The 16,178-nt window shown below is 40.7% G+C and overlaps 1 protein-coding gene across 1 annotated transcript in view; it reads right to left on the reverse strand.

Annotated features, from left to right (window-relative positions):
• The window catches only part of ABCD3 (ATP binding cassette subfamily D member 3), a 30,972-nt gene extending 23,199 nt beyond the window's left edge, over positions 1–7,773 (reverse strand). Inside the window, exon 1 of the mRNA XM_084291087.1 lies at positions 7,604–7,773. Coding sequence (XP_084147213.1) covers positions 7,604–7,722 — 119 coding nt within the window. The 5' untranslated portion in view covers positions 7,723–7,773. The remainder of the gene's footprint in view (positions 1–7,603) is intronic.
• Positions 7,774–16,178: the final 8,405 nt, after the last annotated feature.

Consider the following 16,178-nt stretch of genomic DNA (forward strand, 5'->3'; position numbering starts at 1 on the left):
AATTATTCCTTAAAACTCATCTCCAATGGCTGCTTGCTCTTCCACTTTCCCACCTGGAAGAGTTTCACATGAACTGAAACTAAGGGTACTGCTGGAGAGTTAAGAAAAAAAAGGCCTACCAGCACAGTAATGAAATAACTGGCTTCACTAAGTAGCAAGTGGATGACAAGCAGACAAACTTCCAATGTAGATCTTGCTTTGAGTACACACTTGGATTAAGTGACACACTGAGGTCTCTTCTACTCCGAATTATTCTGCAATTCATTCTACGTTTCTACATCTTTAAAAAAAAAAAAAAAAAGAGAAGGCCAGAAGTACAACGAGACACGTATCACACGAAAAAATTTCAGGGAAAGCAACATCCCCTATGTAGCCTGCTACCTGTTATTTAACTGCACAGAGCTTTTACAGCAAACGTACATATAGCAAGCCAAGGAAGCTATCAGCAGTACCGGGCTAACAGCTATGCCAAACTTGTCATTTATATACGCGTGGTTACTGAATAAATAACAACTCACTAAAATAAGTACATAGTTAAGTACTTACCTAATAAATAGCAGGTAATAACAACAAAACACCTTTCCCCAGCATCAAGAAACATGATGAGGTAAAAAAAAATGCAAGGTATTTTATAGAAACTGATATGGTTTCAGGACTGTGCGCAGGCATTTGGCACCTGATCCCACTTTAAGGGAAGCAGCAAAGCACAAAACCTGAAGATGATAATACTGTGCAATTTCAACTTGCAAGTCAGTGTTGGTCACTTGGTCTTGTGCTTGCCTCTGTATTTCCTTATCAATAAAACTATTCTTCCTAAAGAAACAGGCTGCAATGGTTGTTACTTAAAAAGGATCACTCTCAACACTACTGCAGAAGAAAGTGATTTGAGAAGCACTGGGAAAAGTCTTCCAGACACTATCTAGTTACTGAAAGGTCTCAGGAGTACTAATAGCTCTGTGGCATTTATTAGCAAACAGGAAAGTTAAAGAATTACAGCTTCTAGGATTACCCATCTGTTTCCAGAATAAAGTTCATTTAAGTTCTGCGGAAGCAACGTACACCGAGCTAGGCACAACCACGTGGTATTGCAGATGAGATAAGCAAGTCTTCCAGTTTAACGATGGGTGAAAAGGAAGTTTGGGGTTGGAAGTGGTATGCTGTGTGTAACTGGGGAAAAAAGCACAAAGTTCAGGTCATGCTACCTGCCTTTCTGCGGAGTCAGCTACCAAGCTTCTGCTCAATGCAGGACGAAGAAGAGTGTCTGTTACAGGGGTGAATGGAGCTTTTCAGACTGCTGTTACCTGTAAGCAGCTCTTGTGTTTGTCTTTTGCAGACCATGCATGATTCTAGGTGCAGTTTTCAGTCCATTTCATAGTTGGAATACCACTCTGACGTTGTAAAGGCTGAACAAAACTCAAACAACTGAAGGCTGCATGCACTGTTACAGCGTGAAGGAGTAACACGCGTTGAGAACTGCGGAGCACGCACCTCCCGGCACAGTCCCTGGCAGACAGCGTCACGCTGCACACGGCGCGAGAGGCAGCAGCAGCGCAGTTACCTTGGGTCAAGGGCATCGACCTTGCTCAGAAGCACGGGCATACTCTGAAAGCACGCCCACTTACACAGGACACCATAAGCACACACACAAACCAAGAGAAAATTTTCTTGGCTCTAGGTTGCAGCATAACCAAAAATAATGTGAGAGAATGCATTCAGGCAAGCAGGATGAGGACTGAGAAGGTCACAGACAGCTATGTAACTGCAAGCCCAGCGCTGACTCCTCGCTGCACGGGAAGTTTCTATACAGATTTCAGAGGGCAGACAAGCAGCACTGTTCTAGAGGAAAATGTCAGTTTCAGTAGAAGCCTGTATCTCAATAACAGAGTAACATGAAGGAAAAAGGCAAAAGCTATTAGTTTTTCCATAAGCTTGTGCTTTGGCTGTAGCGCTCGCTCATGTACAACAGTGGAAAAAGACTTGTAATTCATTTCCTACTTCCTGCAAAGCGAAGAAGAAATCTGCTTCACACTATTACACACTCTTAACACTAGATTTGGCATAGAGAGCAGTCATTTTATGCAATTTAGTAAAAGAGAAACCACTAATTAACTACCCAGGCTCCAAACAAAGGCAGTTTGAATGCTAGGAGTAGACCCAAGTCATCTGGTTTCTCCTGTCTCCTCAGCCTCCAGGTAAACACAGGTTTCCTGAGCCCCCAGGCAGTTGTTTTTTCCCTACAAGATTAGATTTTAGGATTACCAGAAAAAGCATCTATCTCTATGTTTCAGCATGCGTGGTGTTTTATTTTTTACGTCTGGTTTTGTGCACACGTATAAAGTAGTGGACTGACCAGTCCCGTTCCCATTCTGGATAGGCCTACCTTCATGTAGCTGCAGTTTTTCTTGACACTTTCTTAAACCTTTTCGCAAAAAAGCACAGATTCTCTTCACAGCTTTTACATGCGTGTAAGCGGTGTATTCATCTGCTGTAACATAACCTCCCCCTTTCTGTCAAACAGCCCTGGGGACTCCAAACCGAACAGGCCCCTTTGTGCTAAGCACTCAAGCCAGGCTCTCCGAATCCAAAGAAACAAGGCACGCTAACAAAAGAGAATAACTCACACATACAAATACAAAATTAAAAAAAAAAAAAAAAAAAGCGTGACTTGCTTTAAGTTACTACTGCCACTTGTTAGGTTTTAACTTCTGTATTTACATTTCCAAGCATCTGTACAAGTTTTTGTCACTTCTGGCTGTGCTTGTACCGAGCACCTGAGAGGCAGCCCCACGGGTGACACCAGCAGCACGCCTGCTTCCACTGCCAGCGGCCCAAGGCCGGGAAGCCCAACGAGAGGTGGGCACATGGGCAACGCACCTCCTGAGATGACCTGTGTACAGCCCTGTCCGATGCACACTGCCTCAGCAGCTCTGCTTATTCCTCTCAACACAAATGAGCCTCTCCCATTGCTTTAGGCAGACCCAAGCAAACGCTCTTCTTCCCTTCTGCATTTTTTTCCCCACACAGGAGGGACAGAAAACACCTGGATTTCAGAAGTTGAATTTACAGAAAACTAAATATCCATACTCTGGCATCACCTTGGATTGTAATGGACATATTAGGTGATAGTGAAGGCCAGTGTGTCTAGGAACAGATTTTTAAAATGTTTTGTTTCGGCACCTTGCCGTTTACTATAAATTCCTCCTATATTCTCATTTGCTAATCTTACAGTTCCAAACTCTTTGCCTTAACTACCTCCTAATACTCCTTTTAGTCCCTCTTCCAGCAGAAACCTGTAAGTGTTAAATACTTAATCTAAGTACATACTCCATTTTTTATAAGTACTGTATTTTAAACTACCCAGAAATCAGGAACAATTCTTTCTGGAGGGACTCACAGACAATGCCCAGCTTTTTATGTAACACCCACTAAAATTTTATTTTTGAAGCAATCAAACCTTAGGCAAATATTCTGCTTCTTGTTCTAGGCAAGAATGTCTAGCATTTAAGACAAAGCTCATAGGGGATGAAAGATAAAATATTAACTTCATTCTGTCTTATTTCAGTACTTCTATTACTTAAAAACACATTCCAAAACCCAGTCTTCTCAGACCTTGCTCAGTAGCAAGGTCTTGGGCGTTAAACTTTTTTTTTTTTTTTTTTAATCTTACAGAGGACAAAGTACAGACCTGATCTGACTTCCACTGGTTTTCCTTTGTTCTTTTACTCTTTAAATCTTTCTTTGATACTCAGTAGTGAAAAAAATAGTACCACTAGTCTTTAAAACCGATTTTACAAGTAATTTCCCATAAACAGAAGCAAGATTTTTTCAATCGTCAGACACAAATGAGTGCTGCAGCCACTTGTGCTTACAGAAAGATCAGGATTGACTAATGCCACAATTAGTTTTCCCTATTCCTGCATTATATACCCAGAATAACAGTTTCTGAAAAGAGAACTTCTTATAACTCTAAGAAGACTGCAAATACTACAACCAAAGCCATAATTGCATTTACACATAACTTCCTCTCTCCCAGGATATGAAAGCTTTTTCAAGGAGCCAAACTTTTTGAGGACAGCAACTCAAATGGAGAAACAGTGCAGATGTAATTTATTTCTACGCTTGACTTGAGGAAGTAACGTGGAATACTAGCAACTTATTCACTACAAGCAAACAGTTCTACATCATGCCATTTTGGAGGATTTTAGAAAGTTGTGGTTAAAATATATCATAAACTACAAGGGGTGCCACCTCTCAGTCCTGCAAAACTGATGAGCAATGTAATAGGTACTACAGAAGAACAGCTGTGGCTAATCTAACTAACACTAATTAAGTGATCTTTGACCTACTAAGGTAGGTTAGCATAACATAAGGCTTAATTATTTATACCTTACTACTTGATATGAGTTGTACTGGACCTTGCCCCTATTGTCTGACAGCAGAAATGTAGGTGGAAGTTGTCTCTTTCTCCTCCTCTAATTTCTACAGTTGACTATTCCATATCACAATTAACACACAAAACAAAGTCTGCATAAGATAAGTCTGTTCTTGTTATGTTACAGATTTAACAGATATTTGATTTGCTAAAATATGGTGTGTGTTTTTTTCATTTGCATTCTATATTTATATTACTTAATGTTGGTCAGCAGTGATACTGAACTATTGTCAGCATGCCAGTAGACATGAAAAAAGAAGTTATTCTGGGAAAGCATGACATAATAGTGTATCTTATTCTGAATTTAAGTATTTATACTTATACATACTTAAGGTATATATATTTAAGCTACACTAGGAACAAAGAAGTTTTGCAGGTAAAGTTTACAGTTGTACCTTGAACGCTTACATGATTCACTTGAAAGTGAACAGCAAAACACTGGTCTGCAACATTTTCAAATTTCAAGTCTGCAACATTTACCTTTGCCTTTAAGAGGCTCACAGTCACAACTTCACCTTTCCGAATTCAAGAAGCTGAAGTTCATCTCACTCTAAACAAGACAACATTTTCTGGCATTACATACTAAGGTGAATGAACGAATTCACACACGTAAAACTGAACTATCCCATAGGTTGCTACTACTCTCACGCTTTTCTGAGCCAACGTCACGCTGCAGCTACAATACAGTTCTTATCCAGGCTATGTAGATTGCCAGACAAAATCCTTCCCCTTTTGAAGAAGTAAATAAATTTGGGCCAGCCATACTCTCTTAACTTCTCTCTCTCTCTCAAAGACTCTGAGAAAAAATATAACACAAATTAGAGGGCACACTAGGCCCTGGAGATTTTTTTTTTTTTTTTTTTTTTTATCATTACTGCCTGATGGTTTACCACTTACTATTATATGCCATACCATATACCAGCACAAGTATGCTGGAATACATAAAGATTTGGCACAATGACAGTCCTTCCCAAAAGCATGGTATAATTTAAGTTAGCAACAAAGCATTAGGAAATGAATGATACATGACCTAATGAGACTAAATGAGGACGAGGCAATGGTAATAAGTGGATGCTTTTGTCTAGGCGAGTGGTGTAGGCAAGGTAGCTTACTTACCGCCTAGTCTTGATAGGTAGCATTCTGCAAGGCTCCTGGCAAGATTTGCCACACAAGGAAACACGAAGAAAAGAATGACAACTAATGGCAAAAAAAACATCTTCAAAAACAACATTCGTGCAGCAGCAGAGCTCTTTTTGAAAGAGCTGAATGGCGGATGTAGAGCATGGAATCTACAGCCACAAGACAGTAGCAGCACTAAGAACTACGCTGTGGAAGGATTCAAAAGCACAAACCAACACATACACACAGGTGGAACAATCTAGTTGATACACATGGTACTTATTTTAGCAACTACATTTTCTACTAGATTTGAGGAAAAAGAATAGCTTCCTCTTAAGAGGAAGATTACAGCCGTAAAGATAAAGGATTAATTATCTGGATGACTGAAATACAGATAGAAGAAACAGGACAGATCAGGTCAGACCATCTCAACTCCATTCAACTGCTGAATGTAATTTATCAATCTTCTCCACTTTCCAGCTGTCACTAATCCTGGAGCAGCGCTTGATATGGCCAATACATACGAACACCTCAGATTTTAACACTCTACCTAGCAAAATTAGATAATCCATCCAGTAACAATGCATTCTAAATACGATCTTCAGCGTAAGGCTAATGCTCAAGGTTCAGCATACACACCACCCTCAAACTAATAGCGGCACTGCTCCTGTCAAATCCTGCAGATCAACATCAGGAGACCTGCAACAAAAACATGTCATGGGGACAACCCAAGTAAACCTTGCATGAAGGTTTACTGCTTATTATTTTACGTCAGTATCATATACCAGCACAAGTGTGCTGGAACATAAAAAGATTTGGCACAATCTTGAAGGTACAATGAGAGTCCTTTCCAAAAGTATACTGTAACTTACATTAGCAACAAAGCATTAGGAAATGAACAATACATGAACTAATGAGACTAAAGGTGGACATAACCCACATCACAGATTTCAAAGGTAGGGAGATGACTTTGGACAAGTTCTAGTCTACTCCACCAACTCAATACTAGCACTTGGAATATACTAAATGTACTTCCAAACTACACTGGGCCTCCATCTACATTTGAAGATGTGCTCCAAACTGACTGTAATCTAGCGTGTGCTCCTCAACAAAGGGAGAGCAAGGTAAGTGTGGACAGCCAGGAGGTTCTCTTTAAAAGCACACTCCTCGTCTGAAGAATCTGAAGTAGATTCTCCCAGAATACCTGTTTGACCTTGTCTTTCTTACAAACATCGTTACCATACATTAAGCGTGAAAATCTTGCATTATAGTACCAATAATACTCCTAGCTCACCACTTTCAAGCCCTTCTATATATATAGCTTTTCACCTTTTTACAGTGTTATTTCACTAACATCAGTAGAGATACTTGAGAAACACCATCCTTCCCTATGAATTTGATAGAAGTGTAGCTCTGCTTGGGACCTCACTTCTATTCTCATGGAAGCGACAAAACGTAGCAAATTCTGTAGAGGGCTACGCTACCAATCACTCATGTATGTTATATGACAAAGTTACCTAACTTCTCAAAGCTCTAAAGATATCGTGTACACGAAAGGAGTTAGGCAAAATAACACTAGACTGTTGCTTAACTGCAGGTATGTTATTACTTAAGTCTGTTGGGTAAGCCCATTTCACCACCAAGATTTAGCACTGGGATTAGGCTCTAGCAACCACACAGCATCTAACTGTACCCCTGGCACACAGCAGGCCTTCTGCATGCGATCAGCGAGCTACATCCCCAAAGACACCGAAACCACCAAAGGATGGAGCCGGGAGCACATCCCTGAGCACGCTGTGGTGCCTGGCGGAGGGCTGGCAGGAGCACACAGCCCCTGTGCAGCCCCCTCGGCGCTACGAGAAGCGGCTACAGGCTGCGGGTGCGGGCTGTCAGCCTGCCCCACCGCCGCACGGCCGCGCCTGAGCGACAGCTCGGCCCCACCGCTTGCCCGCTCGGGCCTCCAGGCCGAGGCCGACCCCGGCTCCGTCCCCGTCCCCCCGGGGCCGCCCCCTCCCCGTCCCGTCCCGTCCCGTCCCGTCCCGCCCCGCTCACCCGTGCTGCGCGGCCGCCCGCCGCTTGTTGAGCAGGCAGAGCAGGGCGCAGGCGGCGGCCGTGGTGGCGCCGGCGATGGCGGAATGGCGCACGGTGAGGTACTTGCTGTAGGCGGCCATGGCGCGAGAGCAGGCGCGGAGCCCCGCCGAGCCGAGCCGAGCCGAGCCGAGCCGAGCGGGCGCTGGGAATGCCGGGACGAGGGGCGGGCCGCGGGCGGGTTGTGCAATGGGGGCGACTCCGGGCGGCTCCGGCCTCGGGCCCCGCCGCAGCGCCGGGCCGCGGGCAGCGGGGGAAAGGCGAGGGGGAGGCTCCCCGGCCGCCGCCCCGCCCCGCCTCGCCTCGCCCCGCCGCCGGGGCCGGGCCTCCTCAGGGGCTTCCCGGGTCCCGGCCGCGCCCAAGTGAAGCTTCCCGAGAGCTGCCTTGGGGGAGTTCTGCCCTGCGGAGTTTCAGGGCCATCTCTGTGTCTGCATAGTGAATCACCACATACACTTTCCTTTCTCATTCTCTCTCCGCATCCTTGGTATCATCAGGCATATGGGGGCAAGTTTATTTTTTGGAGCCAAAACTGGATCCTCAAAACATCAAGTTGTTCACATTTTCTGCAGCACCGGAGGCAGGGCCGTCTAATCTCGTTTCATGGCACTAGTTTGTTGTGTAACCTCAAATTGGTAATCTCTCTGTTTTAAAGCATCATTTGTGTTTCGAGGGAAAAATCATAAACTATTTTGTTTTCTGATCCTAAGGAAAATATACAGCAGAATCAAAAAACATTATTAAGCTTATTGCATATCAAGATTTTGCTGTGTATGTTGCTCAGAGTTGGAGGTCCTGTCATGTTTTCTTAAGCCTTGGATACTTTGGCAGGAGGTAAGTGTAAGAACCTAAAATGAGGTCGTTTCCTCATCAAATCAAATTTCTTATATTCATATCATTATGAAAATGAAAGTTACAAATTTTTGGGTTTACTGAGTCTTGCAGTTTTGCAGCTACTTTTCATCTCTATGTGTGCTGAGGTCAAAAGCAAGGTGGGATTGTGACCCTTTTCTTTACAAATCCTCTTCTCTCCATAACCAGAGGTTGGTTGCAGCTTGCCACAGAACTAGCAATCTAATATAGTCCAACTTTATTTACATTCAACGTCCATCTATTTGGGCCATGCTGACCTTTGCTGTTTGCTTGTCTGTGTGACTTGTGTTCTGCTATGTTTATCTTCTTCAGCGTCCTTATTTCACTTTTTAAGGCTGCCCAATACCATGTCCTGTTACATATTTTTTCTTCTAACTTGTCTTTAAATAATTTTACATATACATATCTTTTTTAAGAAACTTGTACCGTGCGTCGAGTCCTCTACTGTTTCCTCTACGTTCTCTCTCCACTTTTCAGTGTTGCTTTTTGCTGCTTTGTGTACTAGCTTTGTTAGTTATTCCTAATGTAACTGTGCACGTAGGGTAAAACATGAGGTTTTTATTTATCCATTATTTCATCGATTTAGAGCTACACTCATGCATAAGGATATTCTTGATAAAATCACTCACACTGATCAAATGCTTTTGTGACAGAAGTTCCTTCTTTGTTCTGCAGTTTGAGATCTGCATTTCAATACTTACACATTGCAGCCACTTTCTGTTCTTGGCATTCTTGGAGGAAGGCAACTGTGAGAGTTTTCCAAGGTAGAAAGTAACAACATTAATTAAAATGTATTTCAAATATAAAAGCTAGAGGTGGACAGGTAGCTTGGAAGAAAGCAAAGCAAACAGTACCAGGACTGTAATCTGTATTAATGATGGCACATACAGTTTCTCTGAAGAAGGAAGATTGATTTGATAACTATGCTTTTGATATGGTCCATGGTATGGCTTAACTTCTCATTGGGTGTGTAAGAACATTCATAGAAAGAAAGCTATTTACACTTAAAATAGCACTATGGAAGACTGAAGTCTGTAGGAAGAAAAAAGCATATTTACTATTAAAGCATAAAACCCAGTAAAGGAAATAAGGAGACCTCATAACAGCAAGTGTTAGGCTATGGTCCTGTGTCTGAAGTGTCAAGCAGCACTATCCATGTAAACACTTCCCAGCCAAGCTGTCTGCTTTTTTCTACACAGGATGACACATTCTCAGTTATGCTGGTTTGTTAGACCAGCTTATGAAATAACTCAGAAAATTAATACCGTGAGACAGAAGAGAGTCAGGGAGTTGATCCAGGTTAAAATATGAGAGCTTTTGACAAGTTTTGCAGTGTAACCCCACTAATACTTGAGTGGGCAAAACATAATGTATTGTGCTTCAATTTCACAATAAGTGAAATGTCTGTGTAATAAATAGTAGTAAAACATTGCTAAACAGTTCAGACTCTCATATTGTGTCCTCTGTCTATACTGATTTTAGCCTGTTGAATTTCAGGAAGCGTCTCTAAGACAGGAACAGAAGAAACTTGTACAGAGTATTTTATCCCACTAATAATTGTGTGAATACTTTTTTTTTTTTTTTTTTTTTTTTTTTTTAAATGTAGTCTGGGTTAACAAATAAGATGCTCTGATTTGGTTTCTCTCAGAACAGGAAGAACCTGTATTATTTGCTGCTGGCACTTGGCGTACAACAACCAACTACATTCTGAGAGCAGCATATCTAATAATTAAATGAAAATCATGCTGTTTATTGTTGATCCAATGTAACATTAATATTAAGGAGAGCAATTTACAAGTGTTGTGAAAGGTGTCAGACGAATTAGATTAATTTATGTAAGTTGAAGAAAGCTGTAAGACGCAAACTGTACAGTATACATAAGTTAAGTTTGAAAGTAGTTTGTATAGTGCTGGTCTCCATTCTGTAGATCTGTACTTGCTTGATTTCTAAGTCTATATACATTCAGTAAGATTATTCACTTGTTTGATGTCCAGTACGGCAATATTTGAAAACTTAGTAACTAGCAGAGCAAGATGGACAGTTCCAGGGATTGTCATGTTGTCTTCTGTCAAACGTGTGTTCTCTCTTACATGTATCCATCCATTCTTAGCTTATAGTTTTAGAATTTGGCATGGGTTGCAGGGAAATTAATGATCCACAGTATTAATTTCTTGCTTAATTTTTAACAGAAGGAAAACACCTCTGAAGCTAAGCTACATTTAATTAAGTATCAGTGTATGTGTGTGTGTGGTGAGTGGAGTATTCCAATGACAAGCTCATCAATACAGCTAATACCAACCATATGGAATTGTTATATGTTTAGTTACACAGCTTGAAACTCCAGTGTGGGTGAAGCAATGTGGATATGCTACCAGCCACTCAAAAATCAAGCCTCCACCTCCATGAAATATATGCTGATTATACCATGAGTTTGATCTGTGGTTTGAGTGGGGCCTCAGTTTTTGCCTTGAAGAATAATCCCATTGATCTGAATGCTGGAAGAAGACCAAGTAAGGGATGAAATGAATGCAATCAAGATGAGGCAAAATTGAGACCAGAAAAAATAATAAAGGACTTGACAAGAAATTGGTGAAGAAGGGCTGTAGAAACTGGAGTGTCTTAGCGAGAGAGTATGTAGGACAGGCAACAGAGACATCTTGGTCAGGAAGCCAGTGGAAGAAGGAGACCAGTTGAGCAAGGAGATTAGAGGGGCTGACCAACAATTCTGGTATTGGGAAGGAATCAAATGGTTGAGCAAGACCACACTGGATGTGTGTTGCAAAACAGAAGAGTGACAGTGAGCTAGTGAGGTAAACAGAAAGGAGGGATTTAGAATCGACGGACTGGAGAGGAAAAAGGTTGAAAAAAGGTACTTAAATCTGATGAGCTATGATATGGAACTGTCTAGACCTAGGAACCTGTGGTACCTGAGCTAGCAATTTATGGTGGAGGAGATGTGGGTCCCTTCCAGGACCCAGGATATCCTGTGAGTCTATGAGCGTAGGTGAAACCCTTGACAGAAATTTGCATTTTCTCATTTTAAGGACAGCATGAGATATCAGAGATACATTTACAGAAGCATTCTGTGCTACCACGTAGTTGCAGTTAAGTGGAGCTTGCTATAAACATAGTAATTCTTAAAGTACTTAGCATTTAATAACATTTTTAAATTTTGCATAGTATTTGGATGGTGTTCATTAATGTCTAGAGCTAGATACTGATTACAAGTGAATTCAATATTACAAATGAATACTAAATAACTGTCTGTTCACCAAATGAAGCAGCAATAACATGGCAAATATGAATAACCAATGATTTGTCAAGTGACAGGAAAATAGAGAATTCAATGGAACTGCACAGAAAGTACAAAAATGATGGATTTTTGAATTTGATTGAGGAGACCAAGAGAGACTTCAGTGTTGGTTAAAGACCATAAAATTGTGAAAAATGGGACTGGAAGGTACCTTTAGGACCATCCAGATTGACTTCAGCAAAGGTGGTATAGAAAGAGAGGAACGAAAAAGGCCAGGGAAATAAAGTTATTAACATGGAAACCCTCTTAGTTGAATGGGACAGGCAGGAAGAAATATGTTCTTAATATATTGTGGAACAGGTAATAAAATGTGTAATGTAGTGAGGAAAAATCAGAAATGTGAAACAATTATGCTTTTCTTAAATAAGTACGGGATCAAAAACAGTAGATACAGAAAGTGGATCCATAAGGAATGTGAAGAAAATAGTAAACTGTTAAATATAAAGCTCCTCTCCGTGAAGACACGTAGAAAGAGTGCTGGTGTTCTTTAAAAAAGGGACATGACTACTACATGTTACTACTATTACATATGGCTACCAACATCTGCTACTAATAGTGTTTATTACTTATTTATATTATATATTGGTACTAGCAGTAGTTCTGTGATGATACTGGCATTATATTTAATGACAGATGACTAGGATAAGTCATTTAGATTACTAGTGCCCAAGACGATGCTTGCAGTTAAACATGTTTTCACTTGTTCAGCATGCTTACACAGCTTTCTAGTATAGCTCATGTCCACAGGAAATTAAAATTTGGAACTGAATTCCTCAGGGAATATAATGTAGAAAACTGTCAAAATGCATTACCCTTCAGGACTTCTGCCCTCATACTATATAGGCCAGTGCTTTACATGTTTTAGAAAAAAATGGTGAAAGTCTCTGTAGGTATGTAAATATACACAGGTGTATGTATACAAATGCCCTTTTTTTAACTTTATTGGTACAGTAAAAAATCTTTCATAAAAAAAAAAAAAAAAAAAAAAAAAAGTGAAGTTTTATCCTATTCCAGCAGAAGGAAAAAAAATCATATTACTCTTCTGCCTTAAGGCATAAAGTTGTATGTTTAACCAACGTGAGAAAATTCTCTGTTCCTTCCTACGTAGAGCTACACCCTAAGCCACAGCTGAAAGCTCATCCTACCTGCCTGCCAGCTAGGGCAGAGTTTATAGGGTAGGGCAGGATTCTTTGCTCCAGCTCAGCAAGACTGAACCCACACAGTCCATCTGAATGCCGAATATATAAATAGAAAATACACAGTTTAACTATTAAGTAAACCATCATCTAAATTACATCATTGCAAGTCAAATGTCACTGCCCTCTTATCTGAAGATGAGAGTGAGCTTTTACCACAAGTAAAGGCAAGTTTGTATGTTATTATCCCAGATTTGTTAATGCACTACCCTACACACCCTATTTGATCTCACAGTAACTTGTTGGGAATAGCATAAACAGGCAGCAAAAACAAGCAATACTATGTATGGACCAAACCTTTATTAGTTGCCAACATTAACTAAGCAAAAAGAAAAAACTTAATCCTCTTAGTTCTTTTCCTGAACTTAGTTGTGCCATACATTTGTCCTTGGGGAACACCTGTCCCCTCCCTAATCTTTAAGCGTATTAGATTTTCCAGATCTGAAACTGTAAATCAGGCTTGACTCATGTGACTGCCTGAGTAAATCAGAAGCAGAACAGTTATGTTGTCTGGTTGTATTGAAATACCTTTCAATACAAAAAGCCCTACAGTCGTGGGAAGAGAAAGATGAATGAAAATGTTAAAAGCAGGCAAAAGATCAAGACACAAGTCCTGAAGATCCCTTGTAAGCACGTTTTGCAGAGGTTACTTCAGACACCATTTAAATTGCTGTTTCTCAGATGGATGTTCAATGGCCTCATCTGTGCCATTGTACATTAAAGCAATAGCTCTACTTACTGGTGGACCTTTACTTCTTCAGAAACATACATCTTAATTTTTTCCTTCTCATTAAGGAAAATCAGAAGCTTCTGTTAGTAACAGAAATAAGGCTTTGGTAGCAGTGTAGCACAACCACTGTCTGTTCTCACGCTCCTGCTGGGAAGACAGTATCTGGAAAAGATTGAATACCCAAATAAAGTAGGATTTTATAGAAAGTGGAGCAGTGTGACTTCTGCCTTGGTTAAAGGGAAACAAGTTAATAAATGAAATCTCAGAAGGGCAAGAAAGGCTAAAACAAGCAATAAAGGTCTAGGGAAAGAGGAAACAGAAAAGAGGGGAGGGTTCCTACAAACATAGTTTAAATTTAACAGTCATTCCCTAGAAATTCCAGAGGTGGATAATAGGACCTCCCAATCACAGTAGCAAGCCATAGATGCCAAGTTTATTCAGTTGTGGTTACAGAAGCAGTACTTCACTTGTTCCATAAAATTTAATTCATCTTCTCAAACTTTTGGATAATAATCTAAACTTGAAGGTTCTTCTGCAAATGTTCTAGATTTGTCATCTTCCTTTTGAATGCAAAGTGCAATCCCACAATGACCACAGCATTAGCATTTTAGGGATACTGTCACTTGTACTCTCAGAATTTGCAAGAGAACTCATAGGAAATAGAAGTTGAACGAGTGTGAGAATAAGGGTTAAAATGCTCTAAAGTTTGCTTTAAATCTACAGAGCTTCCTCCAAGAGCATGAAATATTTTGACTAACACCCAACCTAAACACAGTAGCTCAGGATTTCTTCCCAGATGCTAATTAATAAAAATTGAGTTCTGAAAAAGAACTCAAAGATTGGATACATGGTAGTGAATTCTTGGGTTTGGGAAGTCAAACTAGCTCTTCAAAGACTTGCTTTGATTGTAGGTTTTGTTTGTTTGCTTTCTTGAGGTAGTAGTAATGCAAGTGAGAACTCAGATGTAGCACAAAACTTTTAGTCAACCTCTGCCATAAAAACAGAAAATTCTTGTATGCTTGTGACTATTAACTCAATTCCCTTTCTGGTATAGATATCTTACTTAACTACATTCTTAACTTTTGAAGGTTGCATTCAGAATCTTCCTAGCAGCTCTAATAAATTAACGTGTCCAACCAGTCTTTGGGAAACACCTGATCCACCACAGGTAAAGCTGGGCCGACAGCTTGTGGAAGCCTCAATAACATTTCCTGAAGGACAGTTTGTTCACAACTAACACTGGAGAGCTCAGTGCTATACACGACACCATGCTGCGTGCCTCTATGTTTCTTTGAAGAGTCTTTCTAGTCAATTAAAGGCTAAAATACAAATATTACAAAAATCTCATAGCTTTCTTCTAGGCTGGATTCACCATTCAAAAATGATTCAGTACCTTATCATTATCATTTTTATTTAACCAATTTCCTGCCTATATTATAATCCATTATAAAAATTACCAGCTTTACAAGCTTGATAAAAAAATTCTGAGCATCACATAATGTGTTTTTTAACATTCACTTGGACGGTGTATATAACACTGCTTTTGTCTAGAAAATCCATTTTTTTTCTGGGGGAAAAATGTCCAATACACTCTTGCTACTTTAACAGCTGGTTATTCACCACTTCACTGTTATTGCACACACCTTGGGCCAAATTCAGGGCCCTGTGAGACACGTAATACAGTTACTGTATTCCCTGATCTCCCGTAGTGCCACCCTGGCTTTATACTCATTTGACATATTTCCCACGGAACTGATCCAACAGCCTTCGTATTCTCGTTTGTTGCAGAACTTGGGGATGAAGATTTTCAACCCATGCAATCTGTGTTTTGTTTTGTTTTTTTCCTTCTTCAAACACATACCATATTGCTGTATTCTTTCTGTTAATCATACCGGCCTTGTTTGAGGAGTGTATTTAAACCCATTTTAGGATTGTAGGGAAAGCTCCCCCCCCTTCAAAGCACTTCACTGTGGATAATCTGGACCTTGGCTACAGTACCCAGCATCATAGCCTGAGACATGTCTTCTTGTCAAGAGACAGACATGAAACGTGAGCTCTAAGCTATGCTCTGTCCACCGCTGTTAGAGCCTGCGGCCGCTCGCTGCTGAGTCCCCGGCAGAGCACCGCAGCCCGGAGCCGTGCAGCCAGGAGCGTGCCACGGGATGGCGCCAGCAGGCTGGCTCTGCAGATCACTCGGCGGTCACTTCGTCAACTGGATGAGAGAGCAACACACGCAAACATTATACACTTAATGGAGGGCAATATCTGCATTTGCTGTAATCTTGACAGGTAATTTATATCATAAAGCTGGGTTAGTTATTTTCTTGGTCTGTATTCATTTCCTCTTCATCCCCAGATCTCATGCACATATTAGAGGTAGCTCTGTGGACCAACAACAGTGAAAGCGAACATCTGCATGCTAAGGGCTTA

The sequence above is a fragment of the Netta rufina genome (assembly GCF_964035555.1).
Source record: "Netta rufina genome assembly, chromosome: 8".
Lineage (NCBI taxonomy): Eukaryota > Metazoa > Chordata > Aves > Anseriformes > Anatidae > Netta > Netta rufina.